The 16,985-nt window shown below is 36.7% G+C and overlaps 1 protein-coding gene across 2 annotated transcripts in view; it reads left to right on the forward strand.

Moving 5' to 3' along the window:
- Positions 1 to 16,985, forward strand: part of LOC115220514 — a 627,919-nt gene that overhangs the window by 560,871 nt on the left and 50,063 nt on the right. Inside the window, exon 6 of one of the 2 annotated variants that reach the window (XM_036510020.1) lies at positions 5,497 to 5,536. The exons of the other annotated variant lie outside the window; for it this stretch is intronic. Coding sequence (XP_036365913.1) covers positions 5,497 to 5,502 — 6 coding nt within the window. The 3' untranslated portion in view covers positions 5,503 to 5,536. Of the gene's footprint in view, positions 1 to 5,496; positions 5,537 to 16,985 lie in introns of those variants that run through there. 2 annotated transcript variants of the gene reach the window in all.

Here is a 16,985-nt window from a genome sequence, read left to right on the forward strand (position 1 = left end):
TGTGTATATATATATGTGTGTGTGTATGTATGTATGTATGTATGCATATATTTATATATATATATATATATATGTTTGTATATATATATATATGTATATATACGTGTGTCTGTACATATGTATGTGTGTGTGTATATGTATTAATATATATGTATGTATGTATATATGTATGCATGCATGTGTGTGTGTATATATATATATATATATATATATATATATATATATGTATGTATGTATGTATGTACATTCTAACATCTGAGAAAATATTGAATGTTATATGTTCCTATGTTTGTAAACAACGATTTGAGATGAAAACCGCTACAATGAACCCATTCACAGGAAGCGAACCGTAATATCAATTATTTTCCTGTAAAGAAGAAACGGTTTGGATCCTCATCATGGGCTCTGTGGCTGTTGTTCAATATGAAATTGTTGTAAAGAAAAGTATATGAAACACACATACACGCATACACACATGCACACACTCACACAGATTCATATAAATATATGTGTTTGTGTATAGGTTTGTGCTTGTGTGTACTTTTTCAATTGGATGGCTACACTTATACATGTCTAACTATATGTGTGTGTGTGTTTATCTTGGATCTGTGTATGATTTGGATGTGTGTGAGTGTTTTGGACGTGTGTGTGTCTCGGATGTGTGTGTGTACATGCATGCATATATATAATTGCATATAGTCTCAAGTGTGTATGTAGAGAGAGAGAGAGTAATATATTTGTGTTTGAGTGTGTGTGTGTGCGCGAATATGTAAGTATATGCATATATTGATATATCCGTGTGTGTGTGTGTGTGTGTGTGTGCAAGTGCTGTATGTGTGCATATTAATACTTGATTTCTATCATGTTATGTAGAATCTTAGCATTCAGTTTCAAAATTCCTATCAACTATGGATCTCTTGAATGACAAAAAACTCACCTATGTATCCTTAAATATAGAGAAGAAACCTTATTCACTTTTGATTGAAGCATCCTGGACTTTGTCATAAATATTACAGGTAACACATTATCCAGTACAACCGATCAGATAGTCACCAAGGAATCTTCGTCCTGCAAGAACTCTAAAAGGGCAAAAATGGATACCTTCAAAAATAACAAATGAAACCAGCTAAGGGCAGACGTCTTTCTACCAATAGAACACAAAAACACAGAAATGTTGGCACCACATAAAAAGCACTTTGCACACTTTGTAAAATGGTTGGCATTAGGAAGGGCATCCAGCCATAGAAAGCACCATGTCCAAAACAGACAACTGGAGCTTGGTGTAGCCTTCAAGCTTGCCATCTCTAGTCAAACTGTCCAACCCGTGCCAGCATGGAAAGCAGACGTTAAACAATGATGATGATGATGATGGGGAAAAAGGAAGAGGAGGATTTGAGAGGTAAATGTGTTCCCTGTAAGACTACTTGGCAGTGATGGGCACCTACTTTTTGTCTGAATACCTGATTGAAGGATGCCAATAGAAAAAGAGCCGGTTTCTAACCTGATGATAAATTTTTTCTTTTTTTTTTTTATAATTGTTCCTGCCAATGTTGGGCCATCAGAAAGGAATGGGTTCTCTCTGAAAGATAAATTCAACTTCACATAGAGGAATGCAGAATCACAAGACAACTGTTTTCCCAAAAGCCATTGTTGTCATAGCAACAATCTGAGAAACACATGAGTCTGTGGCTGCTTCTGTAGTTTCCTACTTGGTTAAGATGCACAGCAGGTGCACGATAAGCTGTGGCTGTTGCAGTTCTCTTGCCACCTGCCATGTTCCAGGCAGCAGCACTTCTCCAGTCGACCACATAGCAGCATCCTTTAACAAGTGCCATCATTGTCTGAGAGACAGTCGTAATTGGACATGACATGATTTCCACTTCACAGACATATACAGATGTGTGCGCATACATGCATGTGTGTGTGTGTGTGTGTGTGTGTATATATATATATAAATATAGGCACAGGAGTGGCTGTGTGGTAAGAAGCTTGCTTCCCAACCATGTAGTTCCGGGTTCAGTCTCATTGCGTGGCACCTTGGGCAAGTGTCATATACTATAGCCTCAAGTCAACTAAAGCCTTGTGAGTGGATTTGGTAGACAGAAACTGAAAGAAGCCTGTCGTATATATGTATATATATATATATATCTATGTGTGTGTGTGTCTATATTTGTCCCCTCATCAACAGTTGACAACAGGTGTTGGCATGTTTACATCCCCATAACTTAGCAGTTTGCCGAAAGAAACCGATGGAATAAAAACCAGACTTAAAAAATAAGCACATTCGACTAAATATTCAAGCCAGTGCTCCAGCATGGCCGCAGTCTAATGACTGAAACAGGTAACATATAAAGATAAAAGATATATGGGTACAGGCGTGGCTGAGTTGTAAGAAGCTTGCTTCCCAACCACATGGTTCCAGGTTCAGTCCCACAGCATGGCACCTTAGGCAAGGGTCTTCTACTATAGCCTCAGGCCAACCAAAGCCTTGTGAGGGGATTTGGTAGACAGAAACTGAAAGAAACCTGTTGTGTGTGTGTGTGTGTGTGTGTATGTGTGTGTGTGTATATATATATATGTGTGTGTGTGTGTGTATGTATATGTATAAATTTGTGTGTGTCCCCACTATCGATTGACAACTGATGTTGGTGTGTTTGCACCCCCATAACTTAGTGGTTTAACAAAAAAGAATGATAGAATAAGTACTAGGCTTACAAAGAATAAATCCTGGGGTAAATTTCTCTGACTAAAGGTGGTGCTCCAGCATGGCCACAGTCAGATGGCTCAAACAAGTAAAAGAATAAGAGAATATATAATTATATTTTTTCTTTTGCTTTTTGCAGACAGAGTAATAATTTTGAACATAGTATAGCCATGGAAACAATAGAAAGATTGGGTATTTTGCCCTTAATGTAATGGCAAAAGTTGCCAGCAGACAGCCATGGGACTTGAACCCGCACCCCACAGATGATGGCTGAGTACTCAAACAATTAAGCTAAACCGCTCACTGACAACAACCTCCATCCAATTAAACTCTAAATATTATAGCTTCTTTTGTGGAATGCAACATGTATAAACAAACTATTTTTTTCTTGTCTGTGAAATATCTATCTATTATCTATATATATATATATATATATATATACATATGTATTAATAAAGATATATGTAGATATACAGACAGACAGGCAGATAGATAGGTATTAGTTTAGCTATTAACAGGTTAAACATTTGCATAAACAATATTAAGTGGGGCAAACATTTATATAAACAAAGAATTTAAGATTCAAAATGTTTAGCAAGCAATAAAACACATAATTTGGTTTATCTCTGTCAGTTTGATGTTTATATTTAATTTCTGTTTGTGTTGAATTTATACATACTCGTTCACAAACATATGCCAGGATATGCCAATAATTATTTCTATGTGAATGTTTGTTATTTTATATACTTTTATTTATATGTGTATGTTTGGCTATATATATACATATCAAAATAATGACTTCCTCTTTAAGAGGATGTGTGTTTGAACAGGTTTAATGAAAGTACTCACACACTAGAAAAAAACTTCTTCCCAAAAGCAGTAGGTAACATCCTGATAAAAGATTTCATAACATTTTTTTTTTAAATAATTATCTTTTAAAAATCACCTTTACACTTCAAAAACTGTATTAAGTAATCCTCATAGACTTTCAAATAATTATAAATATATATATATATATATTGCACAGATGTTTAAACAAGAAGATGTGTTTCTCTCTCTCTCTCTCTCTCTATGTTTTCTCTTTCCAAAAAAAAACCGTTTCTCCCAGCATTCACTATTTTCCTCCCCTTCTGGTCTAACGACCCTCCATGTTTGTTTTCATTAGATTTCCTTGTATGTCTCCACTGACATTTTTTGTTCCCAACTTTGACCCTCCAAAAATCCTAAATTTTATTTTAGAATTTATGGGAGCAAGTGTCTTTGAAGGCTCATATTATCGTTGAATGCTCGAAATGAGGAGTAGATAGACAGCCGACAACTGATGAAGGGTCCTTTCTCTGTGTTAACTTGTTCTGTTTTCCATTTTTTCGTTCTTTATATATTTCACTTGTTTATTATATACATGAAGCAGAATCTAAAGAGATATTACATTTGCATTGGCAAAATTGTATTTTTGGGAATAAAATTATAATTCTTTAATTTGTAGAGATTTAATGTCTGGGTGGGGGAGGTGACAAGTTTTGTTCCTTATTCTTCTGAAAGGAAGCTTGAAATATTTCTCTTGTCTGAAGAAGGAACATTGCACAAAATATTAGAAACTGACCCTCACAATGGCATACCTACTTTAGCAATTCTATCTTTGTGCATGTGTGAGTATACATGTCTGTATGTATGTTCTTGGTTTTATTATCAAGACATCAAACAGGGTACCTGTATAAATGTTCGAACATATGTTTATGTATCACTGTATTAACCAGACTATCAGATGGTCACAATGCAACTCTTAGTTTTATTGATTGCACCATTCTTTTCTATCTTGGTCCAAGACATTTAATTAAATTGTCTTCCCATCATGACAGAGGCCCTCCAAGTGGCCTTTTCAAATCTCTTGGACACCATTTCAGACCTATGGTCCCACAAATGCTAGCAAAGCCGATGAAATGGAAGAATTCTAACAAGAGTTAGAGGAAGCAATAGGCCACAAATTTACTTAAGCTGTAGTGAAGAAAGATCACAATAAAAGGGTTGAAAAGGGATGGCAGGGAGAGAAATGCTGAAAAGTTTGGATTGTATCAGGAGAGAGAAATGAAAGAGGAGAATGCTATGCATATATATATATATCTTAGGAAGTTAAATGTTGTGGCCAGCCATAGAGTGACCATTGGTTTCACACTTAGCAATATAGGTGACTCATTAGATTCAAATGGCTGAAGGCAAGATGCGTCGCCAATACTGCTAAGCGCTTTATAAGTGTGAGACCAATGGTCACTCTATAACCTACTATAACGTTTAACTTCCTAAAAAATATACTCTTTTCTACACTAGGCACAAGGCCTGAAATTTGGGGGGAGGGGCCAGTCAATTAGATTGACCCCAGTACACAGCTGGTACTTTATCGGCTCCGAAAGGATGAACGGCAAAGTCAACCTCCTAAAGCATATATTACTGCTCTCATGTTTTAAAGTGTATTTCTCTTTTGGATATATGAACTACTGACAACAAAGGTATGTATGCATATATGAATATATGTATGTACCTATGTTTGTATGTTGTTATTCAGTTTTATCTCAAGATTTCTTGCCAATAGAGAAAGAGCCGGTTTCTAACCTAGATCCAGGGTTCCTGCATTAGAGTTTTAACAACATCAACAGGGTATTTGCGTCTACCGGTGGCATGTAAAAAGCACCATCCAAACATGGTCAGTGCAAGCCCTCTCTGGCACGTGTTCCGGTGGCACATAAAAAAGCCCCCACTACACTCTCAGAGTGGTTGACATTAGGAAGGGCATCCAGCTCTAGAAATACTACTAGATCAGACTGGAGCCTGGTGCAGCCTCCTGGCTTCCCAGACTCCAGTTGAACTGTCCAACCCATGCCAGCATGGAAAACCGATGATAAACGATAATGATGATGATGATGTGTGCAATATTTGCTGCTAGCTTTGTTTTATGTCTGTAATCCCACGCAGATGGCTGCCTGTCTAGACATACTTAAATGCTAAACTTCTGGAGAGTTTTACAAATTTTGACAGTTCCATTGATGGCTTCAATCTGTAATCTTCTAATTAACTTTCTATGTATGTATGTATGTATGTGTGTCAGTCAGTCAGTCATTGTTCAGTTTTATTTCCAGGTTTCTTGCCAATAGTGAAAGAGCCAGTTTCTAACCTAGATCCATGTCTCCTTCATTGGAATTTCAACATCAACATAAGGTTTTTTTTGTTTGTATGTATGTTTTATGTATGTTTATGTGCAGATTTGTATGTTTTGTTTTATGTATGTATTCTCATGCATATGCTTACATATCAAGACATGCTCATATATACCTAAATGGTAAACTTTTGGAAAGTTTTACAGATTTTTACAGTTCCAGTGATGGGTTGGATCTGCAATCTTCGAATTAGCTTTCTTCTTTCTGGTTTTGAGAAGCCTAATTTCTCAAGATTGGTATTTAGGCAGTGTGTTACATATCCCAGAACTCCAATAATTACAGGTATAATCCTGAACTTGTAATCTGGATAGAGTAACTATATATGTATATCTTGGGAAGTTAAATGTTATGGCCAGTCATCGAGTGACCATTGGTTTTGCACCTATAAAACATTTAGTAGTGTAGGTCAGTGCTACTCAGAGTGGTGGTCCGTGCGAGCCATTAGCTGCTAGTATGCAGCAAGTTTCCAGAAAAGAAAGAAACATTAGGAAATGCTTATAAAACGCTTACGTAATATTGTTATTTGTTTACAAAATAAATATAAAATAAAAGAAATTGCCAACTTTTATTATATTCATTATATATAGGCATAGGAGTGGCTGTGTGGTAAGTAGCTTGCTTACCAACCACATGGTTCCAGGTTCAGCCCCACTGTGTGGCACCTTGGGCAAGTGTCTTCTACTATAGCCTCGGGCCGACCAAAGCCTTGTGAGTGGATTTGGTAAACGGAAACTGAAAGAAGCCCATTGTAAGGCTGTGCTCCAGCATAGCCACAGTCAAATGACTGAAACAAGTAAAAGAGTTAAAAGAGTATATCATTTCTAGTATAAATTAATATTACTAAAAAATATTACCGGTCCCGGACACATTGGGAAAAAAAACTGCCAGTACACCACATCAGATAGTTTGAGAAGCACTGGTCTAGGTGACCCCTCAAACTCAAATGGCTGAAAGCATGACAAGTTGTCTATACTATGTGTGTATTTGTGTGCGTCTGAGTACATACACCATGTAATACAGTGTCTCTTGCTGTCTAATGGTACCGTTTGGTTTATTGTAATGTTGCATGTTACAGGGAAATGAGGTGTAGTATGATGTATAGTTTTGTATTGCAAGGAAATGTAGTTTGGTGCAATACGGTACATTATAGTGCAGTTTGGTGCTCTGTTATCTGCTTGCATTGCTGCGTTTAGTCCTTACACAGTTTTATCCGATACTGTATGGAACTGGTTGTTTCTGTCCATTGTAGTAAAAAACAGCAGGAAGATTAAACCATCAATGGTACCCCAATGACCTCCACGCTTTACACTAGCAAATCTCCTTAAACGTCATCTGTCATCTCAATTCATTTTCGAATGTAAATTAACCTTATGAATTATACATAAGAAATAGCAGCATTAATAATTTCTTTTTTTTTTGTAAAAAATTATCATAATCATAGAATATTTTCTGTATTTATTCCATTGTTTCTCCATAATATTATCATTATTATTATTATCATTATTATCATTATTATTATTATCATTATTATACCTTTAACAACAGGATGCTGTTCAGGCTCACAGAATAAACTAGAGCAAGTAAGACTGAAAGCTCTTCGGGGTAAAATAATAATAATAATGATGATGCGTTTCTTTATTGACTACATGAGCTCATAAATGACTGTGCCACAAATAGACTCATTGGGAAATATGTGAAGACGTGCATTATACATGTCTACGTGTCTAATAAAAAGGCTGTGACAAAATAACATGTTACAATATATTGAAACAGGTACGCAAGACAAATAAAAATAGATCTCAAAAATAACCTCCCTTCACATAGGTTTGAGAAGGCACCACCAATCTGGGATCATGGAACTCCATCATCTGATCACCTTCCACTCAAATATGTTCCCCAGATTTCATCTTGAGTAATCTAGTTCCTCGCTGAGTCATATGAAGTCAGCATATGTTCTGAGCTGAGCTGCCTCAGTCTTTCTTTGGACCCTTTATCAGGTCTTTAACCATTCATCCTCATCTGCCTCTGCTAGGTACTAATTTCACATCTCTCTTCAGTGCAGTAATTAGTCTGTCGTTTACACAAGATATGATTAAAGTAGGTAGGCAAAGGCTCCTTGGATCCCTATAGTTTAGGCATTTCGGATCCTTGTAAGAGTTTTTCCAGCCTCTGTTGTATGGGTTCACTTTTTTTTGCTCCCTCTTTTTACTGAGCACAGCCAATGTTCCTACTCTTCTTCACTCCCTACAACCTTAAATCAAAGAAGTGTTTCTGCTCTTTGTAGCTTCTGGTCAATCCTCCATTTGTTGGTTGTCATCGGCCCCTGGTGCCAATGGTGCTGAAGATGAGAGCAACCTTGCTTTCAGTATGGTTATGCCTGAAGCCATGATCAGAATGTTAGCAGCAATCATGTTATTCTCAGCTCTAATTTTAGTAGTGATGCAGCCCCTGAAATTGTTTTCTGTGCTGTTGGTCCTACTCCTGCTTTGGTGCACCAACTGTAGGGGTTACTTCTGTTCCACTGCCACCTGTCATCCTCCTTTTCCCTTTGCTTCACCTTCTCCTCTGGTTGGAGAGAAAATCGTCAGCTGACCTTTACAACCTCGCATCTGCCAACTAGGCTGCCATTAACTGCGAATTTCATTCAGTGCTTGCCTGCTCCTTTAATGGGATACAGTTGCAAGATAGCTTTGTGATCTTCAGTGGTTATAAGGTCTTAAAAGTTCAGACAGATTCTCCACAATAGGGGCGGGGGGGGGGGTTATACCGAATTAAATAGGGACATGAACAATGAAGATATGTTAATAAATAACAATAAATAGTATTAAAAGTAAAACAACATGGAATACTACAAAAGAGGTGGGGACAGCCACATACAGCTCTTTGGGGGCAGGCCACATACAACCCTGGTTAACTCAGATACACAAAGGCAAGTGGGGTTTTTTTTCATTACATAACAATGATGAAGCCCATTTAGTCTCACTAATTTCATTGTTGTGTACATACATCAATGACTGATGCATCTGGACACATCTTCAATGATGTGCCTGGTAACATCGGTGGGGGGGAGTCAGGTCTTTCAACATCATACACCCTCCTCCAGGTGATCCAGCTGAGGCTGATCAGATTCCAGCTTGTGTCCAGATGGCCAGCTAGCTACCCTGTGGCTCTCTCTCCTCTTTTGATCCACAGCCATCTTGAGGCCCGATGATACCAGACGCATTACGGAAGATGTGTCCACATGCATCAGTCATTGATGTACGTACACAAGGAACACTTCTGAGTTATCAGTGACAGCCAGGAAAGACTGGAAGACAACCATGAAGAGAATGGTGGCTACTGGAGAGTCAGTGACTGCCTGGAGAGACGGCAACCGAGCAGAACAGGCTGGCAACCCAATCCGTGTCCTCTGAGAAGAGGACCCCCAGAATAAGCATCGATGAGTGTCACTGATTTTACCTACTCAAAATTTACAGCCTGGCAGCACTCCTTTCCTCTCTTTATTCTCACCTTCTTCTTCAAATTGTATTCAAGGAAACTGATGTAGGCATCAGCTAAAACCAAATGCTCTGTCCTTAAACCTTTAAACAGTTTCCACCACACAGCTTCCTTTGCAATATCCTACTGATAAAGACAAAGACATTTCACTCTTCCAATCGATTTTTATCACATCAACTGTTTGACATGAATCAGCAACAAGCAGAAACGGAACAAATACTCACTGGTTTCATCCCACCCCACTGAACACACAACAGAGAGGCTTAATCTTTAACAGCTTTAAGAGTTCCAAATCGGTAAAGTTTACCTCGAGCAGACAAATCATGTCCTCCCTTGTGACACTGCCAGTCTAAAGAATTTTGGAAATTGTCCATAATTCCTGTTCTGAAATTTTCTCAGACAAGACAACACAAACTGTGTTGTTGCCCCACACCAGAATTCCTCTCAAGTCATTAGTGCACATATCCACCTGTTGCCCCTCAACAGCAGCAATTCAAAACCCTTTTTCCCACTTTTGGCACATTGGATGATACCTTAAACATTTTATGGTGCACCATCAGATTTTTTTAAAGTATTTTTTAAAAACTAGGTGCAGTAATTTTGTTTTTAATGGTCTGAATATTGCCTTTTCCCACAAAACAAAACATGAAAATTGGTGGCACACTCCCTGACAACATGGAGTACAGGAATGTGTCACGGTACAGTGTTTCAAAACTTCATCTCTATTCAGAGTTGAATTGCCACAAACAATGTTGTCCAACTGATACGAGAAATAATAATGATGATGATGATGATGATGATGATAATAATAATAGTAAGTAAAGATATAGGGAAACGAAGGAGCTTGGAATAGAATGCTCAATAGAGCTCCAACAGAAAGTTTGTCTCTTAGGGAAAACAAGCATTGTCAAGACTACTGAAAACTTGTGGATACTTAAGGTTACATGTAGTAACCTGCTACCCACATAAATCCTACCAGGAATAAGAGCAAACCTGAGCCAAACTAAAATAATAATAATAATAATAATAATAATAATAATGATGATCCTTTCTACTATAGGCACAGGGTCTGAAATTTGGGGGAAGGGGCTATTCAATTTCAACAAGCCTCAGTACTCAAATGGTACTTATTTCATCAACCCCAAAAGGATGAAAGGCAAATATGACCTTGGCAGAATTTGAACTCAGAATGTAAGGACAAACGAAATGCTCAATGCAGTGTGCTAAAGCTACTTGACCAAAAGAAAATTCTAACTGGGCCCCACCTGCAAGGTCATGTGCTGTTTATCTTGATATGAGATCACCATGTCACACACATATGGTTGTGATGCATGTGCCTGGTGTACCCTCATCAGACGGGTAGTCATGATGGGTATATTGGGCTTCGTATATTTTACCCCAGTGTCACTTTGATGGCATGAACTGCTCTCTCACTCAATAATAATAATAATAATAATAATAATATTTTCTACAAAAGGTACAAGGCCTGAAATTTGATGGGTGAAGATTAGTCGATTACCTCGACCCCAGTGCATAACTGGTACTTACTTCCTCGACCCCCAAAAGGATGAAAGGTAAAGTCGACCTCAGCAAAATTTGAACTCAGAACGTAAAGACAGACAAAATGCCACTAACATTTTGCCCAGCAGCCTAACAATTCTGTCAGCTCATACACGACGACGACTATAATAATATAATTACAATGATGGTTATAATTTGGATATTTGCCACAAGGACAACACATAAGGGACAATACGAAATAGAAGTTTCAAATAAGGAACTCTTCTATTGATTACTATAATAATAATTTCTGACGAAAGGGAGTAGGATGGTGATGATGATGATGATGGTTATTATGGGTATTGTAGTGATAATGATGGTGGTGGTGGTGGTGGTGGTGGTGACAATGATTATAATAAAGATGATGTTGATGGTAGGGATGACGATATCATCACCATCATCAGTATCATAATCATGATCATAATCATGATTGGATAGTGCAATGATGAGGAGGAGGAGGGGGAAGAGAAACAGGATGGGGTTGGCGGTTGGTGGTGGGAATGACACTATTGATATAAAACAGAAACAATAATTAATAACAATAATAATAATAACAATAATAATAATAATAATAATAATGATAATAGTAATATTAATAATAAAGAGAACAAATTACTTTTTAAAAGTATTATAAATGATAACACATAATAAGAATTATAAAGACGGAAAGAATGCAAGAGGAGGAGGAGGAGGAGGAAAAGAAGAAAAATGTTTCCAAAATGCAAATAATAAGATTAAATAAGAATAATTAATTGAGATGAATAAATAGGAAGGTAAAAAAAGAAAATTGAACAAAAAGATAAATATTTAAATATTTAAAACACAACACAAACATAAGCGCAACAAAAAACAACAAAAAATAGAGAAAAAAAAGGAAGTATAAAATGAGAAAAATAGGAAAAACTTTGCTAACGAAACAAAATGTCGAGATCTTAATTCATGTGGGTTGTTTTTTCTTGTTTTCTTTGTTTTTTTTCCATTTTCTTTGTCCTCAAAACAAATTTCTTTATTTTATATTAATGAAGAAGTGAGTGTTTCTTGCATTTAATTAATCATATTTGAGTAGGAATTTTTTTTCGTCTTCAATTTTTTTGTTTTGTTTTTGGTGGTAGGGATGTTTTTTTTTTCTTTTCTAACAAAAACAGAATGAAACATTGGCCAGTGTTTCATTAAAAACATAATTCCAAAAATTTCCAAATATTCATCAGTTGTATTAAACTATTTTCATAACAGAGAGAGACAGAGAAAGAAAGAGAGAAAGAAAGAAAGAAAGAAAGAAAGAAAGAGAGAGAGAAAGAAAGAAAGAAAGAAAGAAAGAAAGAAAGAAAGAAAGAAAGAAAGAAAGAAAGAAAGAAAGAAAGAAAGAAAGGAGGCAGGGAGATAACTAACTTCATTTTGAAAGAAATTTTGCAGAATTAACAAGTTGCTTCTATATATGTGTGTGTGCGTGTATATATATGTGTGTATAAAGTAACTTGTATTTGTATGCTTGTTTATTAGTGTCTACTCGTGTGTGTGTGTAGGTTCCCCAAAGCATGTCATAACTCGGTCAAATGAAGTATTATTCACTTAAAGTGCTCAATGAGTAATTAAAACTTAAACAGGGTCACAACCAAAGTCAAATGTGAAAGAAATAAAAGAGAAAAAATGAATTCCGGATCAACCAGAGATGATGTATGTATGTATTACACGGAAATTTCTGAAAGAATAGGATTACATAACCCATAAATTCACACACACACACACACACACACACACACACACACACACACATCCAAGTATATATGATATGTCTATGATACTAATCACATTGAATGTTAATGGTATTGAGTTCTTCAGTGTTTTTGTACTGCATTAACAAAAGGTATATGCATATGTGCATGTATATATATATATGTGTGTGTTTGTGGGGGGTATGTATATATGTGTATATATGTATATACTCAGACATATATATTTGGTAATTCTTATATATATATATGTATACATAGTGCAATGGGTAAATTTTTAATTTCGTGCATGTGCATTGTTTGTTTTTGATTTTGTCAACTACACAGTGTAGTAGGGTCAGTTGGGCACTGTCTGTAAGAAAAACAGCACCATGATGCAATTCAGTCAGCCAGAAATTTGGAAACAACATGCTGTACTGCTTGGCATTTGTGTCAGAAGCTCCAATATGAACATTTTGGTCTGTTTGATTGCCAATCTGAGGACAGTGAAATCTGGGGGCATGTACCGAGAGTGATAAAAATCAAACATCAAATCAACGACATCATGTGTGGATAGTGATGGTGACATTATGCCTCCATTCATCTTCCCACACAGCCTCCGACTCAACACAGAGGCTTACATCAAGTACCTTGAGGAGGTAGTGCTGCCCTGGATCAAGAGGGTGGCTACTGGAAGACCCTATGTCTGGCAACAGGACTCTATACAACAGCACACAAGCAGGAGAACCTAGTCGTGGCTGTCAGACGATTTCTGCAACTACATTACCCCTAACATCTGGTCATCTAACTCCCCAGACTGCAACCCACTCGATTAGTATATGTGGGGCACAGTTGAGCAAGAGGCCAAAAAAAACTCTTTGTAACACCAAAGATGAACTCAAGGTAAGGATTATGGCAGCACTCACCAACTTAAACAAGGAGATTCTAAAGTCGTCTGGAGGTCGTGGTTGAAGCCAATGGCGATTTTATTGAATAAATTTACTCTTTAGTATTTCAAGATATTTTTGATAAATATATCTGTTAAAATGAGATGTCAGTGTTATTTTCATTTTTGCATAATTTAGACAACAATTCATTCACTGCACCCTGTGTATGAGAATTGGATTCTAAGAATCAAGTAGAACACATCATACATCATTGTTTGACTCAATGCATATGTAAGTATTGTATGAATGTGTGTGTGTGTGTACATGTCTACATCAAAGTTGGTGATGTCATTCTAAGTGGATTATGAAACAGCTGTAACCTCCACAGAATTATTAAAATTCATCTTGCCTCTTATTTCTCCTTATGTTTGTGTGTGTGTTTGTGTTTGTGTGTGTGTTTGTGTGTTTATATATATATATATATATATGAGTGAGAGAGAAGAAAGATATATGAAGTTATACGGTTGAATTCATAGGAAACGAAATGCTCACTTCTGGAAATAGAGTTATGTTTTTATGTTTTACTGGAATGTAAATCGTCTGAAGTCATTGCTCCAAGTATCTTTTTCCAAACTCTGAACAATTATTAAGTGTTGAATCTAAGAAAGATATTTAAAACTCACATCATGGAGATACTTCGATATTTTGGCAATTTTTGATTGCATAAACTTGAAAAAACATGTCTTTATAATTACTTTTCTTTTACTTGTTTCAGTCATGTGACTGTGGCCATGCTGGAGCACCACCTTTAGTCGAGCAAATCGACCCCAGGACTTATTCTTTGTAAGCCTAGTACTTATTCTATCGGTCTCTTTTGCTAAGTCACTGGGACGTAAACTCACCAACATCGGTTGTCAAGCGACACTGGTGGGACAGACACAGACACACAGATATATACACACACATACACATATATACGACGGGCTTCTTTCAGTTTCCGTCTACCAAATCCACTCACAAGGCATTGGTCGGCCCAAGGCTATAGTAGAAGACCCAAGGCGCCATGCAGTGGGACTGAACCCGGAACCATGTGGTTGGTAAGCAAGCTACTTACCACACAGCCACTCCTACACCTGTATTGTTTTCTAATTATGTATTCATCCATTCAAAGTGTGACTATGCAGGTGCATCTTGGGCAAGCATCTTCTACTATGGCCTCAAACTGACCAAAGCTTTGAGAGTGGATTTGGTAAGATGGAAACTGAAAGAAGCCTATCATGTGTGTGTGTGTGAGTATATTTATATAGCTGTGTGTGTGTGTATGCCTTTGTGTTGGTGTTTGTCCCCACCACCACTTCAAAACAAGTGTTGGTTTGTTTATGTCCCTGTAATTTAGCAGCTCAGCAAAAAGAGACTGATATGATAAGTACCAGGTTTGAAGAAAAACATGAATACCGGGATTGATTCATTTGACTGAATGCTCTTCAAGGTGGTGCCCCAGCATGGCCGCAGTCCAATAACCGAAACGGAAAAAAGATAAAGAAATTTAATCCTTTTATACAAAATAAAGGAGCTATGACATAGCTGGAGTGTTGTATGTCACCCCACCCCTACCCCCACACCATACAAGCTTATACAACAGACACAAAAGTACCACCCCTGCAAGGGTTTTGCCTGCAATGGGCCACCCTATCTTTCATTCCAGCAGCACTATTAGTTAAGAGTATTGTTGGGTAGGGAAAAGAAGAACGATGAGGAGAGGGAAAGGGAAAAGAAATTAGGGTAAATATGTGAATTAGGGAGAGTCGGCTTATACTGGTGTGGATTGTAATTAAGCTAAGAAAAATCAGTTCTCAAAATTATTAATTGGAGTTTTAATGAAAATGTTATTTATTCAAAGCATAGATGTTAATCAGTTTCTTGGGATAATGACAAGGAGGAGCTAAAAGAAGACATAAAGACCATGTATAAATGCGTTTAAATACAGTATGTGTATGTATGTATATATATATAAAACAACTTATAAGTAAGGGCTAAAGAAAATTATTTCTATGCCAATATGCTGATAACAGACTTTTAAATCATCAATTTCCACATATAATTTACTCACTACAGAAGTCAGACTCCTAGAAATAACAAACTTTTTTTTAAAATTCTATTGGCTGGCTTTCCTCGATTTCAGCTCTACGTGTTTTCTGTAGCGAGTAAATAATATGTGGAAATTGACGATTTAAAAGTCTGTTATCAGCATATTGGCATAGAAATAATTTTCTTTAGCCCTTGTTTATAAGTTGTTTATAATTTTAACCATAAAGGTATTTTAATATGCTGCCACATATTTTGATGAATTTTTTTTCTGTAAAAAAACTTCATCCTATATTAGTAGTATATATATATATATATATCTTGAGAATTTACAAAAATACAAAAGACAAAGACGGGTGTGTAAACAACAAATGAATGTATTAGTTTAATGCTCAGGAAGTGAGAAAGTCTTTTACGTTTCGAGCCTATGCTCTTCGACAGAAAGGAACACAGAAATAAACAGGGAAAGAAAATAAAAAAGGCTTAGTGGCTAGCGATCTATCATGGCGAATGCCAATATATATATATATATATATATATATATATATATATTATATGCTTTCTTTTTTTTTTTCTTTGTTTTCATCATCATTTTGACTGTGGCCATGCTGTGACACCGCCTTTTAGTCAAAGAAATCGACTCCAGAACTTATTCTTTGTAAGCCTGATACTTTTGCTGAAGGAACATAACACACCAACATTGGTTGTCAAGTGATGGTAGAGGAACAAACACAGACACAAACACACAAATATATATATATATATATATACATATATACGACAGGCTTCTTTCAGTTTCTGTCTACCAAATCCACTCACAAGGTTTTGGTTGGCTCAAGGCTATAGTAGAAGACACTTACCCAAGGTTCCACACAGTGGGAGTGAACCCAGAACCATGTGGTTGGGAAGCAAGCTTCTTACCACACAGCCATGCCTGCACCTAGCTTCTTACCACACAGCTACACCTATATATTAAAAGATGAAATGGCTAAGTCCATCTTGACATAAAGGTCAAAAACCTGAACTAATAACCACAAAGTGATGTCACTGAAGCAACAAAGACTCTTTGACAGGCGCTGTGATTGAAGTCCAAAACAAGGTTATTGAACCGATGACATGGTGCCTGTTCAGTTTCTTCTGCAAACTCATGTTGAAAAGAAGCCACAGATGTCAATAAGATCTGCCCACACCACCACCACCACCACCAATTCTCTTTCATTCATCCAGAGAAAGCTGAACAACGTTGTGTCATATCAATCATACGGGTGAACCCATACATTGAACTAGGAGGAATGCTAGCAAAGATAGCAAAGATTTATAAATTTTACTGCTT

This window comes from Octopus sinensis, linkage group LG16, assembly GCF_006345805.1.
Source record: "Octopus sinensis linkage group LG16, ASM634580v1, whole genome shotgun sequence".
Lineage (NCBI taxonomy): Eukaryota > Metazoa > Mollusca > Cephalopoda > Octopoda > Octopodidae > Octopus > Octopus sinensis.